Source organism: Lepeophtheirus salmonis, chromosome 5 (assembly GCF_016086655.4).
Source record: "Lepeophtheirus salmonis chromosome 5, UVic_Lsal_1.4, whole genome shotgun sequence".
NCBI lineage: Eukaryota > Metazoa > Arthropoda > Copepoda > Siphonostomatoida > Caligidae > Lepeophtheirus > Lepeophtheirus salmonis.
Genome location: NC_052135.2, coordinates 28375217 through 28397936, shown reverse-complemented (window position 1 = coordinate 28397936; position 22720 = coordinate 28375217). Strand labels below are relative to the sequence as shown.

Sequence of the window (22720 nt, the reverse complement as noted above, 5' to 3'; positions counted from 1 at the left end):
TATAAGTTGAGTACGAGTCGTATTTTTGTACAAGTTGTAATCAAAATGACATAAATAAATGAAGAATTTAGAGTAGTTCTTATGAAGGTAATGCAACAATTGAATATTTCTTGGATACTCAATATATTAAGGGTGTCCTTTTTTATTATTTTGATAAAAGTTACTAATTGATAGGAACCTATTATGTTATAAAACTTATATGCCCCTGGTATATTACTCGAAAAAATAGAAAAAAATATGTAATTGCAATATATCAAAGTGAATTGATCGCATCAGTTGGTACTTATTATTTTCAATGACCATTTTTATTATTCAATACAAGGCTATGTGACATACAAGTTGGTAGTTAAGACGTTAGACATATGAGTGACTATTTGTTCACAATATCAAATTGTAGCCAACATATATAATATCATTCTTAATGAACGTTTTTAAATCAGTCTTAAATTCCCTCCCGGTTAAGAATCACTGGTATATTTAATTTAAAATTTATGATACTATTAATTGCATTAGGTAATTTTGCCATTAACTATTTAGTCTCAGAATATACTCAATCTCACAACATTTCGCTTTAAGATAAAAGGCAAAATGTCCTAAAAAAATATCCTCAGGAAAAATTACTGGGGACCCTAGAAAAAAAAACTTTAACTTTTAATATGTATATTTCAAAATATAGAAATAAATTCATTGTTTTTTTGAATAGTTCTAAAAAAGTAAAAGAGTTTTAAGACACAATTCTTCGAACTATTTTTAAAAACTTTTTACTACATATTTTTATACTAAGTTTAATACAGTTTTAACATGACTGGAACATAAAGTTTTTTAATTTTAAAACAAAACTTTTCTTTGTACCTTGCCCTGTACACTGTTGTTCTTGTTGTTAAGGGAATATATTTATGAATTTACGAGTGGAATGAAACGGAAAAAATGTATTCTCAAGACGATGCATCAAAATTTATATTCACATACATTTTCCTATAAGTATGATTATAAAAATGATTTGATTTATTTTTATTTTTGATACAATCTTTCTACCTCATTTTACAAAAATGAATAATAATAAAAAAATCAAGGTTCAATTGGTTTTAAGAAAAATTTTCAATGAGGATAATTCGTTATTCTTATATTAAATCAAAAAAATATAATTAAAAACTATCAAACATCAAGTATTATGTAATCTTACACATTCATATTAATTAAACTTTGACTTTTTAAATAATTTGAATATTTTCACCCCAATAGTTATCATTTTCTTTAAACTGAATTAAAGATGGTCTTTATTTTTATAAAGACCTTGGCTTGTAGGCCTTCAAGATTATCGACATCAACGATGCTGACGTCACGTTAAAATATTCTTCTGCCTCAGTACAATGATAATTTTTGAAAAAATGATATTAATATAAAATTGTACGCACTAAAATGAAAATAAAATTAAAGGGAAGGACTAAATATGCTAAACTTAAGTTGGAAGTGGGATTGGAGAGAACCAAGTATAGGAAAGTGGATTATTACTGTATATGAACAAGATATAATCCAGAAGCTCTGTATCAGAAATGAATATATATATATATATATAACTGCAATTTGCCATTGATCTGTATACATTTATATGTATATTTTCATTTAAATTATGTTACTATATTTTATTGTAATTCTTTGATGAAAAATATACCAGTTTTAGTTCTCAATATCAGGTTTTTTTTATTTTATTATATTGGAACCTTCGATATATTATAGCCTTATTGGCCTATATATCGAATATATTATTCTTCAAAAATTGAAAAGTGCAGTTTCTCGAAGTCCTGATATATCCTGTGATAGACAAAAACTGAGTTCATATTCATAGCCAAAAGCCCAAATTTAGTTTGAATATTTTTAAAAACCTTTTGTTATAATGCTCTGCTGAAATACAAATGAAATCATCAATAATAATAACTTTTTCCCCTATCACGCTGCATTTTACTCCAAATATTTAATTTTATATTTGCAGATTGAATAGAATAAATTTAAAACGACCAGTATTTGAAAATACTGTATATGTTTTAAAAAGGCCATTTAAAAAAATAAAATTTATATCGTCCTTTTAAAAAAAGTAGACAAAAGACTCCGAATTTTATCTTCAAAAAGAAAAAAAATCTCTCAAAAAAAGAAAAAGATTCAATTTTTTTCAAAAAAGAAATTTAAAATTTTCTCAAATCGAAAAAAAGTATGGAATTCTTGCAACAAAGTGCTAATAATTTTTTAAATATACTTTTATAACTCTAAAGCTTAGGGATGTTTTAATTTACACTTCGCCTCTTCTGTGGAAATTGTGCCGACTCCTCTACTGATCAAGGATCACTGTTTTAATAAAGGTTCAGTTACAGGACTGATTCTAAAGCAGTATTCAAGAGCAAAATAGACATATATGTCAACCTAAAAACAATCTAGAACAAAAATCAAAAAAATGGAGAAACTCTAAATTATTTTTTTAGATCATAAATACAGCTCAATGTTGATAGGAATATTTGATTCAATTATATGCTTTGTATTTCAATTTTTGATTTGAGTCAAAATAATCAAGAATTTTAGCTATATGTTAGAACCTTATTTTGATTTAAGATGCTTATACATATTAGCCTGATATGGCTTCTCGGGTAAAATCTGTCATTTTCAATATATTTTTATATTGACGATCAATTTTGGTTACATATAAACAATTTGCGGCACACCCAAAGTGTTAATAAGAATAATATTTCTTAAAATTGAGGATAATTCGCACAGTGACTGGAGAAAAAGTATTCTAGATTGCTTTTGTGTTTGAATTAATAACATTTAATAATATCAGTATTGATTTAAGTGAAAACTAGAATGATATATGTCTCCTCTTCGAGAAAATTTCTATTTACTTGAAACACATAAAGACACTTCTGTGGCTAATAATTGCTTGATATAAGTATTTTCCATAACGTGAGTTACCATTATCAAGAAATGAGAATATTATTCTTAGTACTACATAAGGCAAAAAATTGTATCCAGAGATAAATATTAAATCACATTTATAGCTTCTTTTTTTTGAAAGATGAAAATCCCTGGAGGCATTAAACCAAGCTAACGATTTATCTCTGTATAAATTGATATTACCTATGTCAAAATATAATATCAACATCTTCAGATTGAAATACATATGTACAAATATTCGAATTCAATGAATGAAGTGAATGATTAATTTTTAATATTGACTCATTTCAACAAATGTTATAAATAACATTTAATATATTGTAAATAGGATTTTTTTCTTCTCTATCAAAAAGTCTTATATACCTTCATATATCGATTATTGGGAATAATAAAAAATCTTTTTTTCTTCTTCATATTTTGTCATTTTTTTCATATTAAATTATTTTTCAATATTGATAGACTCATTTGTAATGAAAAAATATAGAATTATTAGAAATTACTTACTATATTAAAGACCCTACGGTGTACAGCTTATCCGTTGGAATAGCCACATACATATTCAGAATTGTCTACCAGGATCTTAGGATCTATTTGTTATGTACTATGGGGAAAATGTTTATGAAATTATTTTATATATCAAAATGAATTATTTTGATTAATTTATTATATGAAAAACTCTCTTTTAACAAAGGACACAAAGGAGCAATAAAAATGGGAACTACAATCTTTATAAAAACGACAAAAACAAAAACACAAGGGATCCAACTTAGTATTGTTGAGGATTTCGATATTTTTGAAGCGATAAGAGAAGAAAAAACAAATGTTGGAAGTGAATTCACCCATATCTTAGAAATCAAAATGAGCTTTTACGACGGTTTGAAAAATGTTTTTAGACTCATAGCTTGTTTCTGTGAAATAAATTTTCACAGGCCTATTTCAAGTCTAGATAGTATGTGATATACAAAAAATTACATAGGGATTGAAAGTTTATGGTAAATTTCCAAAAAGTTTTCTAAAATTATCATGCAAATTTTACTTTGGAATTTTAAATGAGTAGGATAAGTGATTTTAAAATGTTCCATATACATTTAAAGGTCTACAGAACATTTCAAAATGATTAAATTTTGAACTAATTAATACATATTTCATAACTGGAAGATTCCTGACCTTTCGACCCCCCCTTTCCTCCATCCCAATTATATCTTAAAAATTATAATTTAGAAAAATATTATTTTTCTTACTACAGTTATTTTAATTATAACTTCATAATGTCAAAAAAGAACAGGAATCTTCGCCAAATCCAGGTTATCCACAGTATCTTTTGGAATCTCTGAGATCTTGAGTCATGCCTCTTGCTCCAGAATCTTTGTTCTAAAGTCAATAATTTTGATACCATATTTATTTTGATGCCGTTTACAACTTCATCACAAAATAATACTAATGTACCAGTTCTTCAATCTTCTTATAACGGATCAAGATATTCACTAGTATGAGATGATTCAATGTGTTGCTAAAAGAAGTGGAGCTATAAACCACCAAGACACAAAACCAAAAATTAAAAAAGTGTGAAAGCGATTTAGTTTCTGTTGCTTTCCAGTCACAATTATAGTAAGTACCCTTATGTAATTTTTGAATAATATTTGAAATAATTTAGCACAACACTCAAATATTGATCAATGCTGGTAATGCACAAAGCAAATTCGTCTCTCAGTAATACATATCTAAAACAATTAAATGAATACTTACGCACTACGAATTAGAATTCGACAAATGTACAAGTAATTGAGTCTGTATATGTGTTCAACTGACGTTATTGTAGTACTATAGAAAATACAATCTTATTCTTACGATAGTTTATAATTTGAGAGAAACTGCAACACTCTAAATGTGGTTATTTTTTGTGTATATTAGAATACAATATTTAGTTTATAAAATTATATTATACTAAAATGATAATTAGCAGGAAAATACGAAGATAGGGAGTAATTTTTATTTATTTTATGTACTGAAGTTTAATATTGTCTACTGTATTTAATAAACGGTCGAGGCGCGATTACTTATTGCTATCTACAATCTAGGAAATTAGAGTCACAAAAAAAATTATAAACAACGATAGTCTATTTTTGTTCATAAAAATACTTTGTGTAAATACAAATATTTTTTAAAAACTCACAAGAAAAAATTCTTTCTTAATACGTGCTTAGAAATTGCAACTTTGTATGAGGTAAACGTGAAGCAAATCCGCTAAAAGGGGCAACTTCATCATTCTAATTTACATAATATCATCTACAGGTTAATTTTGAACAATTTATAAGAGAATTATTATATTTTTGTTTTGTAAAATTTTTATTTTATTCACAATTATTAACAATTATACATTGATTACCTTTGCAAAAATGAAAACTTGTGTATTATTTTAACATATTGTATAATTTAATTTCTCGATACAAAAACAAAATTTTGTTAATATGTATATAATTTACTGAGATTCTTCTGGGTTATAAAGACATATATGTATATATCATATTTTCCAGAAAGATCAGGTAGAAAAAGAATGTAGTAAGATTTGTAGTACATTTGTAAATAAAAATTACCCCAGCAAAAAACTTAAATTTAACGATGATTATAAAGAAGTTATTAATCTCAAACTTTTCAGTATGTAAACTGATTATATCATTTTTCAATGTAATATTAAAATATTTTATATAAAATTAAACTCCCAAATGAAGGTGAATTGATTTTACATATTAAGAAATAAAGTGTTTTTTTACCATCAAGTGTAAGTTTTAGGTATAATCCGCTGAATTTCCGTAGACAAGCGCTGACATCAAACTCATTCCATGAGGGCTGTGAAGGGTTAAAAGTTATGTAATGACTCATGAGAACGTTATCAAAATCGGACGAGTTCTTCTGTAATAAAAAAAAAAAAAAAAAAAAAGTCAAATGTGAATACTTAAAATGTAATAAATGACAAATAATAGTATCAATTATTCCATAGTTACAAACATTTATTCATAAAATTATTAACATTTTTGGCTAGTAGTACAAAATCATAGGTGGGAATAAGACAAGGATTTGCCAATATGTAGATGCAGTCCAACAACAAGATCTAATTCCAAAAAGGGGTACTCCACATTTTAGGCTAGACAAGGATTGTGATTTTTATTTTATTTTTCGACATTTTTATTCAATTTATTTTTGAAATTTGATAATGACGTTTATTATAAAAGCCCAAAATTTGAAATTAATTATTTTTAAAAAAAGAAAAAAACACAATTTATTTCACATATTTAAGTTATTATCTGAAGTTTAAAAAAATAAACGATTTTCATGTACTATAATTTAAAAGTGGTAAAATTTTTGCAGTTAAGGTGTAATTAATCTTAAATTTTATTTATATTTCAGTTGGGGAGGGGGACAAAGATCATTTTGGGTTGTTCCGTTCCACTATAGTTATAGTACTATATGGACAGAACACTCATGCTTTTCTTCAATTGACTTTCCTTCAAAATATGTTATGAGGGCTTTACTCCATGGGCACTCCAGGTGTACTTGAAATTTTGGAAGAATATTTTACAAGTAGCACATAACTCAGGGGCATCTGCAGAGTTAGTCTGGCGGGGCTATAGCCCCCAAAGTTAAGGATTTTTTGTTGTTTTACTAGAAAATTTAATATTTGATTTTCAAATAAATTAAAGTGATGCTGAAATCTTGAAGGAAAATCATCATTTCATCCTATGATTTAATTTTGTATAAAGCTTGTTAAATTGCCTACGTTTGTCAATTATTTATATTTATAGATGTATGTGTGTTTATAAATTAGTTTAAAACTTACGGAGCGTGCATAGTAGGTGGCCATTCCTACAGGTACTTCATGAGTTGGATTGACTTCGTCAATATTGAAAATCCAATCATGATGTGAAAAGAAAATCTCTGTGGTTTGATAATAGTCGTTGGATATCTTCTCTGCCACCCAAACATCGCATAAGATCCCTCGAATGACTCTCTGAAATTGAGAAAGGTTGAATTATATAATTAATCAATTACATATGGTTGTATGTTGAATGTAGATACAGTTAACCAAATAAATACTTGGTAAATTATATTTTCAATTACTGTATCTGTTTCTTAATAATGAGACACAGAAGGATGTCATTACAATTGTCATTATTTCTCATTTAATGTTTAAGAAACATACAATAGATCAGCAATATACATTAAAGTAGTTATCAGAAAGTTGCTTATAGAATGCACTCAAATCCAGACTATAGTAATATCTACATATATGTATTGCAACGAAAATACTTCTCTTAGTAAGAATTGGTTCTTATCCCATATGCTTCTAAATATCATTTTGGAAAATTTATGGATTTAAATTTGGGGTAAGGGTTCTGATGACTGTTGTAAGGAACCCTTTTTCTTGAATATCAAAAAATTTACATTAGAACTGTAAAATAAAAATTAGTTATTTTTTTGTCAATTTTTTCTATAGGATATTCCATAGACATTGGTTTTGAGGAGAAAAAGCTGTTTAACTTGTTTGGATTTTATTTTATTTGTACTAATGTGTACCATTTGAATGATAAATGAAATGAAATATGCCTTAATTAATGGTGTTTATGTTGTTCGCGTGGGTTGGTGAATTAAATGGAAATTTTTGTGAGCTTAGAAACTATTTGCTCATAGTAAAAATAGAGGGGAAAAAAGTGTCAAAATTCAAAACTCAATCATTCAGAAAAAATTAAACTATTGTAAATCTCAGTTCATAATCACAGGGGTTCTAAGTATGCACGTAACTTTTTGATCTCAATATATATTTTCAATTTAGTTTTAGACTGATTTATCTTGAAATTATCGAGGAAACAAATATATGTATGTTCATTTTTTTACATAATTTTTTTTTTAATTTTACCAAATGTTTGATTCTAACTAATTAAGTATGATAAATAATATTGTATTTTCATATTTTTTACTTTAAACCAAATTTAGTCAATCATTAATTTAAAAAAAGTACATTTTATTTACAAATAGAGGTTATATTTATTCATTTATTAGTCTTTATTATTTATGATACTATATATTAACGAAAAACAACTAACAACTTAACATTTAATTATTTTAAAACATTTTTTTTTTTATTTGGAGATCATCAGTAATAATTTCGCTAAATAAATTTTATTTTCAAGCAATTGTTCATAACTCAAAAACTGCTGATTTGGCTCCCTTAAAATATACATATGTGTGATGATAATGAAAAAGAAATAGAAGGAAAGGAGAAACGGTGATTTTTATATTTCTAGCTATTTTTGTTTCATAAGAAAGAAAGGAAAGTTCGTGTAAACATAAATTTAATTACTTTAAAAAAAACAGGACAGGCTAGTATCTCTAGTTTAATTTAAATGGATATTAAGGTATCAGTGAAGCCGATATAGCCTCTCAAAGATGACATAGGATGCAATTGTATAGGAAATAATTTATATTGATTTTGGTATGATTAGGTTCTTAACGGCCTTATCTGAAATGAAGTTATTACTTTATAATATTCTTCAATTCTTTGACGCCATCATTCTGTTGATTAGTTATATTGATCATCATTTCCCTGATTTCATCTTCATATGTTAGCAATATCTCTGAGATCAGACCTTTAAAACATGAAAATGTAACATTTCGCAATATGGATGTGGAAGAAGGATTAGGAATTAAAAAGTTCCTCAAAAATGGTTTTCCTTGTTTTCTGGATCCTTGGATACTTTTGGAATTAAAACTCCTTGTTTTAATTGGTTTAGCAACGAAGACGTTTCTTAACGGCTTGATCAATGCTTAGAAATTCTTTTATTTCTCCATTGAATCATAAATCCTATGTGTTCTGACATTTTGCTTCATAAGGATGATCAAGAGATCAAATTCCAAATTAGTGTAAGGAGAGTTTGTCTGAGAACTTTTTCTTTCCTTTAGGCTATGGGATATCTACAGTTCAGAGACTATATACTCATTATTTAAAGAATAGGTTCAAACATAAACATTATAAATTGACTGGAAATCTATCTAATAACCCATACAATTGAAATATTAATAATAGAAGAGAAGATTTTAAAAATTTCTGGAGAACCTAATGAAGGCTTCCTGGTATTTTTTTGACCAGGAAGAGTTACATCTATTTATAATCTCAAAAACATACGTTTCCCAAGTCATTGGAATAGAGAAGTTGCATATAATAAATATAAAAAATCATGGATACGATAATATTGCTATAGAAACACTTTCATTTGTCATTGGAAAAGCGGTGACCCGATTAGGGTATAATTGGAAGGCTTAGACGATGTTGATCATATTTGTTATGATCATTCTCAAGACTTGTCATTGTTGTTCAAAGAGGATTTTGTTGTCTACTTACTGCATTTATAATAATTTATAAGAATCTATCATAAAAGTATATTTTTATATTAATGTTATAAACGTATAATTAATTATAGTTGATAACGAACTAAATATTAAATCTTTTTTATTATTCAATTTATGAATAATTTTGTTTTTATGTTAAAAAATTATTATTAATGATATGTAAATAAATAATTTTATTCTAGATCAATTTATTTCCGTCCATAAAAAGTCGGGGAAAATTTGAACTAATAATCCTCATTTCTTACACTCGATTCAATAATATTTAATTTTGTAAATCAAAACCAAACTATTTACTTTTAAAATAGAGCCGAAATATTAATAAAATAATTATGTTTTTCAAACAAACAGCTAAATCAATTTAATAGGGAAGATAATAATAAATAACGTTTTATTTAAACTAAAAGTACAGCTTAATATATAAGATTGATAACTTTTTTATATCAAATAATAAGACTATCTACTTCTAATATTCCCGATCCTTCAGCAATGTGATCCTCCTATTTATATAATACGTACTGCAATTATATGATACAAGTTGAATTAACAGTTTGGATGTGGTAAGTAAGTAAATTTGTATTCCAAAAATGTAAGACATTAAACCAGATTAAATATCCATTATTAGTCCATGTCTCTGAATATTTTGATCATATTTCTTTAGAGAACATTTCAAGTCCATAATTATAAGATCCATAGAGTTTATACTTTTTGTGAGTTAGGTATAAACTAGCTTTCGAGTCGCTAGTCTTAGTAGCTATAGAGTACAACTCAAGTCTCGAGTCTTCGATTGTGAGATCAAGCCGAGTTGCAAGTCTTCAAAATATGGAATCAAGTCCAACTTGTGTCTTGGGTGTCCCTCTGGTATTCAATTACTTCACAACATAATGAAAAGACACAAATTAACAAAATTGAACAATGGATTTGATTTTCGGTAGAAATTGAGTTTTTTCCCTTGTTATCATTTCTAAAACTTTTTTATTCATCTCACTTATAGAGGTGCCTCCTATTAAATATTAGAGTTCCGATTATTATATCTTAATTTTTATTTGGTGGGATATTTTCCAAATAATTAACCTTAAATATCAGTTCGTACAGTAGAATAAAAACAACATTAAAGCTAATTTACTCAAACTTATTGTAGGGAATTTCAATCCTTCCCCTCCACGAATAATATAAGCTCATTAAAATTAAAAATCAACGCAATCTACAACTCATCTTGCCTTTTATATCCGTAAAAAGAAAAGGAAAATATTATTTCCTGTTATAAAAATATATTAGAAATTCCTATAGACATATTTATTTTCGACCAGCGGCGATAAACAAAGGTCGACTTATATTTAATGCTTATTATTATTTACACCGTATCACAAAGTTTGATGGTAAAGTTATTCTACCCAAAATTTGTTAATTAGCTGTAATTACATACTCACAAACATTGAAAAATTATTATATGTAGATATATATTTTCATGATTGAAATACTTTTTATAAAATTGTAAAATATTATACGATTACTCTAATTTTTTCTATATTATTATATACCTACACTGACAATAGAAAAAAAAACTTTTTATAGAAACTTTTTAGTAATAATAATAATATAATATAACTTTTATTCCTTTGTGTATTTCTTTTTCCTAATGTGGAGATAATTTTTAATAAGAACGGTACCTTAAAGGAATCTGTTGTAGGTAAATCTTCGTATTATCTCAGTACAACAGTCCAACAAGGCATTAAATAAAAGAAAAAAAAACGATATCAAGTATAAAAGTGAAGAACTAAAGTACTTCTTAATAGGGACATTATTTTACATACATATGTACAATCCATGTTGTAATTACATTATTGTATCTCCCAACCTTTCGTCAAAAAAGAAACAGGAGAGGAAGGATCAAAATCATTTGATAGCAATTATAATAAATATATAAAATATAGTTGTTGAGAATTTTCCTGAGTTTAACAATAGCTAATGCAACTATAAGTAACCAACAACGTTTTAAACGGGGCTAGGTAATTTCACATCAAGATATTTTGCTTTAAAGCTATTTTGCCTCAAGGATATTCCGCCTTAATATATAAATAAATGAAATTTATACGTCTTTTTTTGTTAAAATTAATGTTCCCTTATAATATTTTAATCAAAATATGTAATATTTATTATTATTAAATGTTTTTTTTCTGCTGGAATAGTAATGGAATTATGCTATTGTCTCATATTATGCTTGTTCAGCAATTTATGAGTCTTTTATAGTATGAATAATCTATCATGTCTAATTATAGTTAATAACGAAGAATTGATTATTACTTCTTCTCTTCAAATGGTTGCTGTGTTTTTTTATTTTTGTTTTTTCTTATTATAGTAATTTTATTACCTACTTTGCCTCTGGTTCGAATTAATCAAATAGTAAGATTTTATTGCTGTATATAAAAACGTATATATCTCACTTATTTAAATATTAGGGCTACATATCCTTGAGGAAAAATAAATTTAAGGAAAAGTGTCCTAGTGCAAAATTACAAAACACCGTTCAGAACACTGATAAGAGGAAAATAATCAAGAAAGGAGATGACAACTAAAGTGTAAGGGATGTAGCACCGTGACAACAGATAATATGGATATTTGTCAATCAAAAGTTGTGTCACATAAATAATAGACAGTGTTTTCACGCTAATATAAAAATTTATACTGTATTTCGCTATCAACTATGGTTTTTTCTACTTCTTTTCTCTTATTAAGCGTTCTGAACGTTGATGATTAGTTGAATTCGAACTAGCTCCTTTTAAGCTCTGAAACCTTCACAAGAATTATATATCAAATAATAGCTCAATAGTTCGATTAAATGACTAATAATCAAAAGTATATCAAGCCTTTTTCTACTTTTTAAAGATAAGATTGTAAGATACATTAAGTATAACTACAATAACTGTTAATATGCAAACGAATGTGAATATTTGTAAGGAAAAAAATAACCAAAAAACAGTGAGACTATCTATAAGAGAGAGAATTGAAAGGATTGCTGTTTCAATCTTTATTCTTACCTATTAATAGCTGATGACAATAGTGAGTAGCTAAATTTATTTTCTTCATATGGAATATCTCTTTAGCCTCATTGCCAATTACCTCCTCCCTTGAGAAGGGATTTATATTATTGGAAGCTACTTACTCTTAAATACCTATTATGAATGTACGGATGTCAGAAAAAAAATAGAAATCAAATTTTGTTATAACCAGTAGATATCTATATAATGTTTGTATGTCTTTATTAAATGAAATTAAAATTGGTGCAAATAGTCTTATCGTTAGAAAATAAATCCTCTTGAATATATTTTCAGCATAACATGTATTTAGAATTATATATCTATGCACATTTAGATCAAATACGTTAACTTCATGATGTACAGGTGAATAAGAAAATTGATTACTTAGATTAACCCCATTTTCTACTAAATATATGTACAATACCTATATTGTACATATTATGTAGACTCGATTTTTATGTTCCATATCTACTATATACATATAGATATATACTTAAAATAATCATAGAGAATTTAGAAACGGAATTAAATACATATATGCTCTTATATAAATACTTAATATAGCTAGTCTACATTAATGACCCATTTATTTCTCAAATTTTTATTTTGAATAAGAAATGTTTAAAAAATGATAGTAATTTCCGGTTAATTTAACTTATTTTCTACAAAAATAACTTACAAATATATGTACACAAGTATAATTTAAAAAAAATATGACAATAGACAAGCGAGATAATTTTTTTGTTCCTGAGCAATACTTTTTATTTTCCAAAGTTATTATGATTATTTTTTTATTTCTGAAGAAAAAACATATAAGTATAAAGTAAGAGACAAAGAGTAACAATGATAATTTGTCGGGGAGTTATTAGTGTAAGTTCCTGTTGAATGGAGGATTGATATTGGGGTCATTCCTTGCTATATAAGAAGTGGGCTTTGTTTTCTTTTTTTCTCTGTCATGGTTATGCTTGCATCTGATCTAATAAAACGTAATGCAAGTAAACTGCTTTCCTCACATTTTTCAACTTGTCAGGTTGACTAAACTAATTTTTTTAAAATAACTATATACAAAATATACCTATATATAGATAAAGTGTGCCACCGCCATTAAATTGTAATTATAATATATATATAATATGTTTGGTTAGAAATTTGTTTAAGAACATAAAATGAATTGAAAATAATATTTTTTGTTAGGTTATTCACATTTCAATGTAAATCTCATCACAAAAAGGTCAAAAGTTACTAATTTTATACCTAAATGTCGGAGTTAGAAAAAAAAAGAAATATTAATAATTATTTTGTCAAATTTAATGTATGAAAAATGCTCAAAAGACCCTTTTATTATTTTTGATGTTTTCATCTTGGGATGTGAGTTCTCGTGGAAAAAAACACTCAAGGCATTTTTGTAAATACTCAAAGTAAACATCATGGGAAAGTCAAAGAAAAGCAATTAGCAAAAGAGTGAAGATAAATTATTATTGTTTTTTTGCTCTGACAGACAAGGATTTATGAAACTGTCTTAGATAGGAACAACAAACAGAGAGGGAGAGGAAAAAATACGAAAGTGACTAATGACTGGGAAAAAAATCAAGACAACACTTTTCAAATAGTAACAAGCACAATAAGATTACTTCTAAATAATAGAACCAAGTTATAAACTCCTTAGAAATATATTCAACTTATGAACTATGCCGTAAAATATAATCACATAAAATACCAAACTACATATATATATCGCATTGTATACTATATCACTCTAAACGTGTGCGAGATTTTTGTATTTGGGAATCTGATCAGTGTTTTCTTTATTTTACAAAGCTGTTATAATTATTCTTTGATTATTTTGGAAAAAATATCTAAGGATGATTCTTGAGATCATGAAAGAACACTAATGATTTGTTGGGGAGTAATTTCATCATATTTACTTGCAAGATATGAAGTAAGATTTATGCTCATTCCCTTCCTCGTATAACTGTTATCAGGTTATCTAATAAACCCTAATGACAGCTAATTTGCTGTCGTCTCAAACGTTTTTGAAACTATCAGGATGACTACGTCATTTGTTGGTTTCTTTTTTTAAAGAGACCGGATTATTTGTACATGTAGAATAAACATATTATTAACATTATCATTGTCATCATGTTTCTTAAAACAAACTGTATTTGAACAAAAACACTTTGCTCAGTTATTTAAAGAACTACGGGTAACTTTGCTAAATGTCAATCTTTAAACAACCTGGCAGACAAAAAATTCCTCCCCCTTGAGATAAAAAACTAACGTACAAAAAAAAAAATAGCCTGGAATTTAAAGAAAATACTGTAATATCATATTAAAACCTAGAAAAACATGTTTCAACAAACCAAAGTAATAGGAGCCACTCTCCAATCACAATAGGGAGTAGAATTCTATCCACCAAATAGTCTGTAAGCCTATTTCGACCCACTTAGATTTACTACATATGAAGCTATTTCCAGAATAGTCTTCCAAATCTGTATTTTTTTAAATATGAATTTAAAAAAAGATGATGGACAGAAGATTATTTAATTTTATTATATCTCAGATTCTAGAGCCCAATAAAAAGTTCCAGAAACCCTTTGTTCTTTTATAGATTGTATCTTTCTTATTGTTGGAAATTAGTTCCTATATTTACTCCAAATATGAACTTTTTTTAGTTGATGTAATTGAGCCAAAGTCTACAAATGATGAGTCCTTTCCATGAAGTAAATTTGTCTATCAGCTTTTCATTTTTCCATAAAACCCTATTCATTATTCTCCAATTTAAACCTTCTCCTTTTTTAAAGTGTTCTTTAAAGGTATAAGTCCAATTATTTACAAAAAAACAAAAAACAACGATATTCCTAACACAAAATAAGAGTTAACTTATACAGATTGAAGTCTTTGTCATCTACAATACCAGCCATGGATTTCATTTACTAATCCTTTTATACCAAAAATTATCCAAGGTACTAAAGAATTTGTGTTTTGAATAGGGAATAACTTAATATATTTACATAAAAGTATACTTACCTCCATTCAAAGTCTTTTACTTATTCAAATAATTTAAATTAAATTATGAGTTTTTTCTTCATTTTTGTTCTTTCTTAAGAAAAAACCCATAGAAATCTGGGACTTTCTAATAGTAAATAATTTATTGCTAGAAAGCAGTTGCCCAGAGTTGAAAATATGTACATATTAATAACCGAATCAATGTTTTTTTGTTATCCATCTCAATTAGTCATTTTATTTTATGGCACTGCTTTTCAAAAAAAAGAAGACCCAAATCAGTTGGTAGTTAGACAATTATTCTCCAACGATGGAGTTATTATTCAATAGTTGTTGAGACGTGTTTACAGCTTAACAAGAGCTAATTCTAGTCAAACCAATCAACGTTCAGAACACTGATGAGAGAAAAAGAAATAAAACAATGACAGCTGCCAACAAAATACATTGTATATTTTTGTAGTAGCGTGGTAACGCCGTGTAATGCTTTCTAAAAAATGTTTCACTCGATGAATCTGATTTGAATTTATATGAAGAATAAAAAAAGTCAAAATTTTCAAAGAATTTAGATTAGCTTATTTATATATGTATACATATCTAGAACAATAAGTGCAACAAATTAATGCGAAATAAAAAGTTTTTTTTAGAACACACACCTGAGACTTCAATATCAGTGCACAAAGTTATTTTGGAGAAAAGTTAAAATATTCATCGAAGCTCAATATTACTAGGCGTGGACATTTCTGAGATTTCGGGGAGAAGGTGAGATAGAAACATATCGTATTAATGAATTAAAGCACATGAACTGTCTGTTATATGATGGGGGGGGGGGCATGTATTACTGCTATTGAAACCCTCAATGTGTATAGTGCCATTAGTCCATGGAAAATAAAGTAAAATTATATTTCATTATTTTATTTTATTATGCATTTTTGGAACCATTTACAGCAAAAGTAGGCAAGAATTTATCATTCAGGGGGAGATGTAAATATCACGGCGATCTATTAAAGAATACACAAAAAATAACATACTAGCCAACTTTTTTTTCTTTTCTAATATCAAAACTGTTAGTTTTAATATCAACACTAAAATTAGATTTGTAATTTTTCAAAACACACTTTTTGATGAGGCTTTACGTCATAAATTAAAAACTATAAATTATTTCTGTTTCAATATCAATTAAAAGGTTATTAAATTAAATTATATATTTGCCATTGCATTAATAATCTTTTTAAATCAAAAAGTAATCAAACTGCTCAAATTGAGAATTCCAAAACTCTTTTATACAATATAATACATATTGCGTTATAGGATTAAAAATAATGCGATTAAATTGAAGGAAATAAAGGATAATTATAAATATTATTTCTCTTGTAAAAGAAGCATGAAGTATGGCAATTTACTTCGTAGCATACATTATTTTCAAGCATATTTTTCTTTAATAATAACTTTTTGAAGGAATCACTGCAAAAATCCTGTTTCATTTTTTTATACCCATGTTACATAAACTTATATGTAAATACATACATTTTGTTGATATGTTAAAGGCAATTCTCTCTTATTGTAATGAGAACTGAGCAAAAATTGCATTTCATTTTGAAAGAAATACATGAAACCATAAAAATTTCAATCTTTATATTAATATAAGCCTTTTAACATAATAAAATTTTTCACCTCGTTTAACTTCTTTTAGAAAGCTATATACTCATTAAAAAACATATGAACAAATAATAATAAATATGCTCATACATTTCTGAAAGAATTTCATGAATATTTTGTGAAATTAATAAAGACGACAGGACTCGATGATTTCATTGACGGACAACTGAGGGTACTTCAATCGTTTTAAACAATGGAGTTGATGAATAATTATTTATGAGAAGCGGGCCAAGATACTTTCTTCTCTTCAGTCGCATGGTAGCTTCCTATCAGCTCTACCGGTTTTTATATGTTATATTTATATACATTGAAGAGGGCAAGGGAGTGATAAACAATTATTTCATATATTGAATGTTAATTATTGTTTTTATTTGTGTTATATTTTCTCCTTAAGTATTTTTAAACTTATTACAAAAAATTTTACAACTCTTGTGATTCAATATTATGTTTAGAAGAATAAATGGCTAGATAATTTGAATAATAAAAAAAAAGAATTATCAAAAGCTTTTGTGTAATCTATCTAAAGTAATAAAAAAAAAAAATATATATATATAGTATCAACGTAGAATAATTTATCAACGGAATGCAAAATTAAGATTTGTTGTTTGATTCATGTTCTTCCACATTAAAAATAACTCCCCCTCCGTCTTTTAGAACTTTTCAATATGTCAAAACTTAAGCTTATTTTAATTTGTTATTTACGTAGATATAAAGGATATATGCATGAATTTGTGTAGAATAACTTCTACGCCTATTTATTTATGAAAATGAGATACTTGATATATACCTGTGTAGGCAAATGAATATATCAAGTTTATTTAACATTTTTGGGAGGATAAATCACATGTATCCATCCTCTCCGTATAGTCAAAAAAATTATTTAAGCAATAACTTCTTAATATATCAGATGTACACAAAATAAATATTTTAGAAAACTGTTGGAATAAATATTGATAATGTTGTAAAAGTATGGCCCATCGTTATTTCTTATAAAGACACCAAAAAATGACATGGCAACGCTGAAAATTTATATTAATGTTTGGTAGAAGATTGGGTTATCATTAACGCTGTTAAATTATATTAGCTACAAGCAGCTATACATAAGATGAAATAAGTAAACACAAATATCACTCTGTATCTAGTAAGGATAAGGCAGGAACTACTCAGATTTCGAGCCTCAATTCTACTCTGAGTAAAAAATGAGTTATATTGATAACTATCCAACAATTCATTAGTGTCCCTCTCCATCTTTCATGAGCACACACTTTATACGTAAATATTCTATAAAAAAACACATTGTTGAAATTACTAACTACAAACAAATTTACACACCAGTAAAAATTCTAAATATCGATTGGCTACATGCAAGTTTTAGTAGATTTTATTTTTGTGATTATACTCATAATTGTAGAGGAAATGGGAGACATTGTCTGGAAAGATCATATATCACTTTAGATAATATGTAATGGGATGGAAGATTTGTTGAGGCGAGTGTGTATGTTTGCAATTGACAACAATAAATAATCATATTAACATCAACTTTGTAATGGGAAAGTTAAGTCATAATGTTTATTGTGGTTCAAGAAAGAGTTCATGAATGATATAGAAAGATATTTGATCAAGTTTTTGCTTCATCAATAAGGAGATTAATTAATTAAAACTATTTATCACTGTAGTAGCATGTACCAAGTGTTATTTATCTTTTTTTCTTAAATTCAATATTTATCGCAACTCAGGATATGTTTACTTAAAAAAAAAATATATTTTATTTTGTCTAAGGCTTTTAAATGAAGTAAATAATATCGACAATAAACCCGATTCAATAAGGTATGAGTCCTCATTCAGTATACAGTATAATATAGAAAGATCCGAATTAATTAATACTTAGGTAGTTACGCTGTTATCTCTAATTTTTAAATATTATCTATTTTATAAAAAGGATGTTATGAGCTCAAAGATAAAAAATTGGAATTCAACTAATTTATGTTAGGGGAATAAATCATTAGTAAAAGGGAAAAAAATAGACCAATCATAAGCTGAAAAATAATATTCATTAATATGTAGAATTCGTTGATGCTATAGGGGTAGATAGATAAAAATTTTCATTGCTTGAGTCAGACCTTTGAGCTAACCTATCTAATAACAATAATGCTTCGGTGGATGCAAGCTGAATTACTTATATATGTACACGTTTATCCGTTTTATACTTCTTTGCCACAAATTATGATAACAATCTGAAATATTACTGTATGGTGCTAAAAGGATGTATAGAATACTTCAAAAAAGGTTTTGATTTGATAATTTTGACCAAATATAAAAGACATGAAGCTGAATCATGAAAAAATATATATTGGAGTGTTTTTCAATAATATATTTATCAAATGGAATTTTAATTAAAAACTGATTTTCCTAATAGAGACCCCTGAAGAGATTAAAGATAAAAGGAGTCTAATCAAATTAAAAGAAAAAGGAACACCATATTTTTCTTTGTAGAACAGTTAATGATCTCATGTTAAAGATATTTGTTTACAGGGACTCTTTCTAGGGATTCTACCCCTGTCATTCCTAATTGATTAACAGTCTTTATCTATGTAGTTTTTGTACTTTTCAACTTTAAATCAATACGTAAATATCTATCATGAAGAAAAATTGGAAAATAAAGTTATTTTTTGTAATTAAATTACCAATTTTGATAAAATACACATAAGTACATGTCTTGGTGATTAGTGAAGAGATCGAATGAAATACGGGAGAACAAATATGAGCAGGATGTGTATAAAAATAAAGTTTTCATTTTTCAAAGTTTTACAAGCTAAAATTCAAAAGAAACATTATAAAGTAGAACTTGATGAGAGGCTAGGTGACAAAAAAGTTTAGGCGTCGTATGTTGAATTTTGGTAATTATCTGTCATTAGTTTAAGAAGCAATGCCGCGGAATTATAAAAAAATGGAGTAACGAAGAATTTGTACAAATTCAAGATACTTTTACACTTATTTTCAACATCACGTCATTATTTTTAGAACTATACTAGAAGCATAGTTCTATACATAACTTTAAGGACTTTATAACAATATTTTGATTTAGATACTGAAAATAGGAGGTTTTGTGAGGACAAATAATAATTAATTAGTTACTTATACATAAAAAATATCGATACAACGTTATCCCCTCAGCGTCAACAACTCCAATATTGTTTTCCCAGCTGTTGATTGTGTCTCTCATTAATGTTTTTAACATTTTTTGAAGAACTTGAATTGTTTATTTTAAGCTATGTATATTCCAATTATCAATAGATCAGCAGTTGGAAAAATGATATAATTGGATATCTATAATTCAATTTGTGTTTTTTGTTTTCTACTTTTAAAGAAAACTCTGAGAATTGTAATACAAATTACTATACATCAAAAGAAGCCCATTTTGAAAACACCGTAGTCACGAAAGTATATTTCTTCAAACAAAGATGGTCTTTAGAATAGATGCTAATGAGTGCTACTTGAAATTGGCAAAAAATTAAAAGAATTTGAAAACCTCATATATATATTTTTTTGTGGCAGTAGGAAATTCCCTTAAAAAGTTTTTAGTTATTTGTTTCCAAGCGCAGTTGGTACTGGGGTGGAAAGCATCTCCCTTCTTTTCTGTAAACCCACTCTATACACCCATACATATATACTACAGAATGCGAGTGCAAGTTCTCTAGTTTCTGCTATTGTTTGAATATATTAAGGGATTACAGCATTCAGTACTTTTTGTACAAATTGCATTTTAATGCAACCCAAAAATAACAGATACAGTTGCAAAACTTAATCAAACTATGATTTGATTTAAAAATTAATAAAATATAAACATAAGCAACTGGTCCTTTCGATGTATTATAGCAGATGAAAATATAGGTAATAAGATTTTAATTATTAAGGATAAGTGAAATTCGTCTTCAGAGTCCTCAAAATCAGCTTTCATTTTCATGAAAAGCTTACAAAAATTATTGATTTTCTTTGCCACAAGAATTTGTATTATATTATATATGTATATTTTGTGATTATAGCTCTTTTGATGTTAAGAAAAGCTACTTGTTGCAACTGTTTGGTGTCGTAATATCCCCAGGCTTCCTATTCCTTTATCTTTGGCCTTGTTGGCTATGTTCCCTCATTTTTTTTATATGTTCCATTAATTGGTGAGATGTAAAGGGACTCGAAGGAAAGAAGCAACAAAAAATCAGGGTTGACAATTTGGAGAATGTTTTGGAGGAGAGCAGCTTAGCTATCATGACGTTTTATTAAATCAGCTACAATTAGCTGTGACGAGGGAGGAGGGTGAAAAGGAAATATACAAGGATATAAGCTAGGATTACTTTGATTTCAATCCTCAATTCTAATCTAAGTCCAACAGGGACTTACATATATAACTCCTCAATAAATCTCCAAGGTTACTCTTAATTTTTTAGGAACACAGATTTTGAACATAATTGAATTTTATAGAAAAGGAAGTTCACTACTCAGGAGTTAAATAATAATAAATAATGACAACAGATGAGAAAAAAATAAGAAGATTCTTCGAATTAACAGTAACAAAAAAACGGACAGACTACTACAAAATATACCATATTTTTATCACAACAGATAGAGTTGCACCAATCAGTTATAAGTAATCATTAAACTATTACAATTACTCCATCTGACCAAGGAATGGTCTTTGAAGTTCAGGTACATAATGTATATATCCTTCTCAATGAGCGACCATTAATCGAACCTTTGCAAATTGAATGTAATATAATAATTTCTCCCTAGCCCGTTGTCTACTAAGCTACGTCACTCAAATATGCCCTCCTCATTTCAACCCCTGCACCCATAGGTATTAAGAAAAAAGAGGATCACGTATCATTGATGGTATGGAAGTCAATTTAAATCTGATTTGCATGTACATATGTATACATACATAAATATAAGAAATATATTTTTATGTGTGTATATACACACATTTATCAAAATATGTGTATGTATATACCAAGTCTCGTCACTCTCAGTTTTAAACATAAATAATAATAATACTATTTTCTTACTTTCATTCTTCATATTCGCTTTTACCTTTTTTTTTTCTTCTTCCTCTGCTTCCTTTCGAGTAGTAATTCAATCTTATTGAAGAAGAAGAAGTAAAAAAATGAATAATTCAGCAGCTTTTTTTTGTAACTATGTTTATCTGTACCCACTTCATAAAAACAAGTATGTATGTACGTAGGAGTACACTATTGTACACATTGAAGAAATACATCTGAAGAAAAACCATTCTTTGAAATGTATATTCTATATTAATAATAAAAAAGGTTTTTTTTGTATTTTAAATCCATAGACTATAGCCTGACTTCTAATTAGAGATACAAATTTTGTAGGTAGAGCACGATGAGAAGGCGGGAGCAGATAGTAAAAATGATAGAGCTGTATATCTAAAGCAGATTCGGTATATATAAAAAAATGAAATAGCAACTCGAACAATTGGACAAATGTTTAAAGGGAGAGCAGCTTAGCTGTGACGACGTTTCATGAGATTGCCTAAAAGCTCATAAAAGTAGGAAGAAAGAAACACAAATACCACTTTGTACCTAGCCAGGATAAGGGTTATAAATATTTGGTTTTTTGACGATTTTTTGCTATTGGAAAACATGGAAAAAGAATTTGCATTAAATATTGTG

At 27.1% G+C, this 22720-nt stretch overlaps 1 protein-coding gene across 1 annotated transcript in view; it reads right to left on the bottom strand.

The window, feature by feature from the left end:
• The window catches only part of LOC121118367 (uncharacterized), a 109367-nt gene that overhangs the window by 5537 nt on the left and 81110 nt on the right, over positions 1–22720 (bottom strand). The window contains exons 7-8 of the mRNA XM_040712938.2: positions 6776–6946; positions 5712–5850 (exon numbers count right to left, since the gene is read on the bottom strand). Coding sequence (XP_040568872.1) covers positions 5712–5850; positions 6776–6946 — 310 coding nt within the window. The remainder of the gene's footprint in view (positions 1–5711; positions 5851–6775; positions 6947–22720) is intronic.